The sequence below is a fragment of the Cyprinus carpio genome, unplaced genomic scaffold (assembly GCF_018340385.1).
Source record: "Cyprinus carpio isolate SPL01 unplaced genomic scaffold, ASM1834038v1 S000006646, whole genome shotgun sequence".
In the NCBI taxonomy this organism is placed as follows: domain Eukaryota; kingdom Metazoa; phylum Chordata; class Actinopteri; order Cypriniformes; family Cyprinidae; genus Cyprinus; species Cyprinus carpio.
In genome coordinates, this window is record NW_024879272.1 from 425672 (window position 1) to 430000 (window position 4329).

General features: G+C 40.6%; 1 protein-coding gene across 1 annotated transcript in view; it reads left to right on the top strand.

Moving 5' to 3' along the window:
* The first annotated feature begins 333 nt into the window (after nt 1-333).
* The window catches only part of LOC109065986 (actin-related protein 3-like), a 19728-nt gene continuing 15732 nt past the window's right edge, over nt 334-4329 (top strand). The window contains exons 1-3 of the mRNA XM_042755204.1: nt 334-491; nt 1561-1616; nt 2103-2227. Coding sequence (XP_042611138.1) covers nt 448-491; nt 1561-1616; nt 2103-2227 — 225 coding nt within the window. The 5' untranslated portion in view covers nt 334-447. The remainder of the gene's footprint in view (nt 492-1560; nt 1617-2102; nt 2228-4329) is intronic.

A 4329-nucleotide genomic window follows, 5' to 3' on the forward strand; every position in this document is an offset into this window, starting at 1 on the left:
GCAACACTGTTTTTATCCTACTGTACGGGTAGGTTTAGGGTAGGTGCACCTAAAGCCTCACACCTTATTAATATCATGCTGGAAGCACTTTTCGCTATCGAATTATGCTACCTTATGTTTTCATGGGAGGTAGAAAATCTGATAGGGTAGCACAAATCGTCAGAACATCGGACATGTCACCATACGGGCTCCGTAGTTCTGGTATGTGAGCAGCCACGTGTTTGAGCAGCTCGGCCCCGCCCACCAGCCATTGGGCCCCGCCCACCAGCCATTGGGCCCCGCCCACCAGCCGCTCCGCCCCGTGTGACGCTCGCGGCCGCTCTAGGGTGCGCGCTTGAATGCGGAAGTGGACAAACGCTTCCCTTGGCGCTTCCGGGTTCCGCCTCGCGCACAAACGGACTGACTGATCGCTCGCACCGGAGCTCGCCGGCGTGAAACGCGTTTGAGATGGCCGCTCGGTTACCGGCATGCGTCGTGGATTGTGGCACAGGGTGAGTAATTCACGCGATCCGCCGCTGCACGGGAAAACTGGCGCGATATACGCGCGAGCTGCTGCAAAGACGCCATCCTCGCGCTGAACGCTCGTTTTCCGTCTGCAAACCGTCTGTTAACCGTCTGTCCGCTGCTGCTCCGTTAATGTCATCTTCGTTTCTCTGCGCGGACCTGAGCGGCGACGCTCCTGCAATCTGACGCGCGACGCGGGGCTCCCAGGAGCGCGCGGCTGCGAAACGCGCCGATTTAACGCTCATATAACATTTGATGTGCAGCCGATCGCGTTACATTATTATATTAATGGCGAAAATTAAAAACTAAAAGAGTTTGAAGAGCGGGGAAATGATTGAATCTGTTGCCTTCACTTGTGCGCATGCGCACATCTGTTTCCTCTTCCTCCACTTCCGTATTCTCCCTGCGGCCTTATATGGGCAAACAGAGAAAAACACCAAATCCTTTCATATGCATTACCTGTGTTAAAATATGATGCTGTTCATTGACGAGTAGTAAACAGATTTAAACTGTGAAAAAACAAAAAACCCTGTTGTGTATGATGTTAGATTGCTGTCAGTCGTTTGCTCTGTTTTGATTCGTTCGGATGTTTCAGTGATTGAATTAAACTGATCTGAACAGAATAGTTTGTCCTGTAGAGACATGAAAACATCCACTGCACTCGATCTGTGTGTGTGTGTGTGTGTGTGTGTGTGTCAGACACAAAAACTACACTAAATATAAATACTACTACCCCCGTTTAGAGACTCTAATAAATACTTTTTTTCTCCAGTGCAAAGGTTCAGATGTTTGCTTATAGTGTAATTAATGTAATTATCGTTCCGAGTATGTGAGAGCTTGACCCTTCAGGAGCTGTTGTGATATTAAAGAAATGAATCTGTGGTGTTTGATTTCTGAGCACTGCTCGTGAAGAAGCCAGTAATAATCAGCTGATATTGTTGGTGCAGGGTTTGTTTTGTTTTGATATCGTTACTGTAACACTTCTGTCTGTTTCCATCCTCTACACACTGATCTGAATATCAGCGCAATCAGTACTGTGTGTGTTTTGTGTTCCAGGTACACTAAACTGGGATATGCAGGAAACACGGAGCCGCAGTTCATCATTCCCTCATGTGAGTGTGTGAGTGTGTGTGTGTGTGTGTGTGTGTGTGTGTGACGTCTGTAGGGTGTAGTGCGCAGCTGTAGTGTGCTTGACGGCTGTAGTGAGGATGGAGATGGTGAGGGTTCGTTCTCAGATCAGGAAGCAGAAGAAGCACCGAGATGAACGTGAGCTTAGAAAGTGCCTCACAAAACCATTTTAACTGAATTTTTTTTTTTTTTTTACTTAAATCTCTATTAGGGATGCACAATTAATTGAAAAAATAATCATAATTTTTTACTCAATTTCAGTCAGCTGATTGTATTTACTGTAAGCATTATATGAAAGTGATCAGAATCATCTTACAAACGTCACAATATTAAATGCTCATCATCTGCTGTGTTCTCACTCGTCAGCGCTCGCGTCTCGTTTGGAGTCAGTGTATCAGTGATCACTTCCTCTCTTTGATTGACAGCAGTCTGATTATCTCTCACTTCCCATCATGCCTTTCTCCTGTCAGGCATCGCCATCAAAGAGTCGGCGAAGGTGGGCGATCAGGCCCAGCGGAGGATGATGAAGGGCGTGGATGACCTGGACTTCTTCATCGGAGACGAAGCCATCGATAAACCCAACTACGCCACTAAAGTGAGTGAGCCGTCACGCTCTGGGGTCTGATTGGTCAGATGGGCTCATATATGTGTGTCATAGCAGCAGATCTCATGGTTAGTGTTGCTCTGTGTGTTTTCACTGGCAGAACAGAAACCACATTTCTGGCCATAATGTGTGTGAGAGATATCACACGAGCGTCTTGTTTAAGTTAAACTTCATTATCCGTTCTGCTTGTCACCGAGCAGAAATTTGTCTTTGACACTGGTGACAAAAAGCATCCCCTTGGTAAAACCACATCCCCTTTAGAATAATGTGTGTATAAATGTAAAACTTATCATGCAAATGCAATGTTAAAATTCTATAAATTACTTATGATAATTCACAAACTAAATAAAAGCGATTGGCCAATCAGAACTCGGTTCTGTAACAAGCTGCTCACAAACGCAAGCAAGTTTTCATCATTTTTCGCTCAAAATGGTTCAAGTGCAACCTTTTGAAGTTCTTTAAAAAGAAGACAATAGAAAAGGTATGATTTAAAGACATTCCCTGACGTTATGTTATTGTGCTGTATGTGTGAGGGACTGAGAGACGATAGCAGAGCTGACATATCGAGTCACAGACTTTGCAAAAAACAAACAAAAACATGTCTTGAGAGTCCAAAAGCATTCACTGTGTGATGAAGCCTGTTAGAATACAGTTAGAATGCCCTTATAATCCAAGCAATCGAAGAAAAAAATATATTAATAAATATTATTTTTTTAATTTTTATACTTCTTGCACAAGCAATGTACTTTTCTGAATGTCTTCTAATATTTCTGCGCAAGCACAAATGTGCTATTCGTTTTATACAACAGTGCATAGCAACAGTGTTTGGTTCCTTGAATGGATCAGATTTTGAAGGAATCGAGTGAGCCAGTGACTCAACCGTTCATTCAGATAGACTCACTTCAGCAGGAATGAATTGTTTGAGTTCAATGATTCAATAAATAATTTATTAAAACGTGGACTTGCTGCCACCTACTGGCGGTTTTATTATCATCATTATTTATCTATGACAGGCCTAAACCAGACGAGGTGCCAGCACAAAAACACATTTAGCAAAATATTGACCAAAATTCCTCCATTTCAGGCACCAGAAGGAAAAAATCTTATAAATAATAGTTCATTTAGTAAGACAAAATTTATATATATTAATTTATTCCATTAAATCTATTATTTACATTTATTTTACATCTTACATTTACATTTAATCATTTAGCAGACACTTTTATCCAAAGAGACTTACAAATGAGGACAATAGAAGCAATCAGATCAACGAGAGAACAACAACGGTATACAAGTGCTATGACAAGTCTCAGTTAGTCTAGTACAGAACACATAGCTATGTTTTTCTTTTTCTTTTTTTATGAATATGATGACAAGAAAAATAAAAGGTAAGTACTAGTATTAGTTGGTTAAGTGCAGGCGAAAAAGATGAGTCTTTAGATGGTATTAAACACTGTACTACCAACCACTCTCTTGCATTTCCTTCAAACAATAATCCAATTTAAAATAAAAGCTGCCATTGGGACAAATTATTTTTTACAAGCATTTCTTCTGGCCAGAGGAATTTTAAGCCTATGATCTTTAAAAAGGTTACAAATTAAAAATGTTTTTTTCCATAAAACAATCAAATAAGACCTGAAATGAATGTTGTTTATAGCCAGAAATCTTATTTGCCTGATTAATTATTTGCGAGAGTTTGTTCTGTTTGTTCATGCTGTCTTGCCTCCTTTTTTTTTTTTTTTGAATTATTGACACTAATTATTTTCCTATTTAATATTATAAAGCTTCTTTGACACAATCTGTATTGTTAAAAGCGCTACATGAATAAAGGTGACTTGACAGCCTCTACATTACTTTCAAAGTTGAGTTTATCATCAATAATTGTTAATAAATATTTAAAATGTAGCATTGCTTCAGTGTCTCATCAATGGATGCTCTGCAGTGAATGGGTGCCGTCAGAATGAGAGTCCAAACAGCTGATAAAAACATCACAATAATCCACAAGTAATCCACAGCACTCCAGTCCATCAGTGAACATCTGGAGAAGACAAAAGATGAAACACATCCAGCATTAAGATGTTTTTAACTCAAAT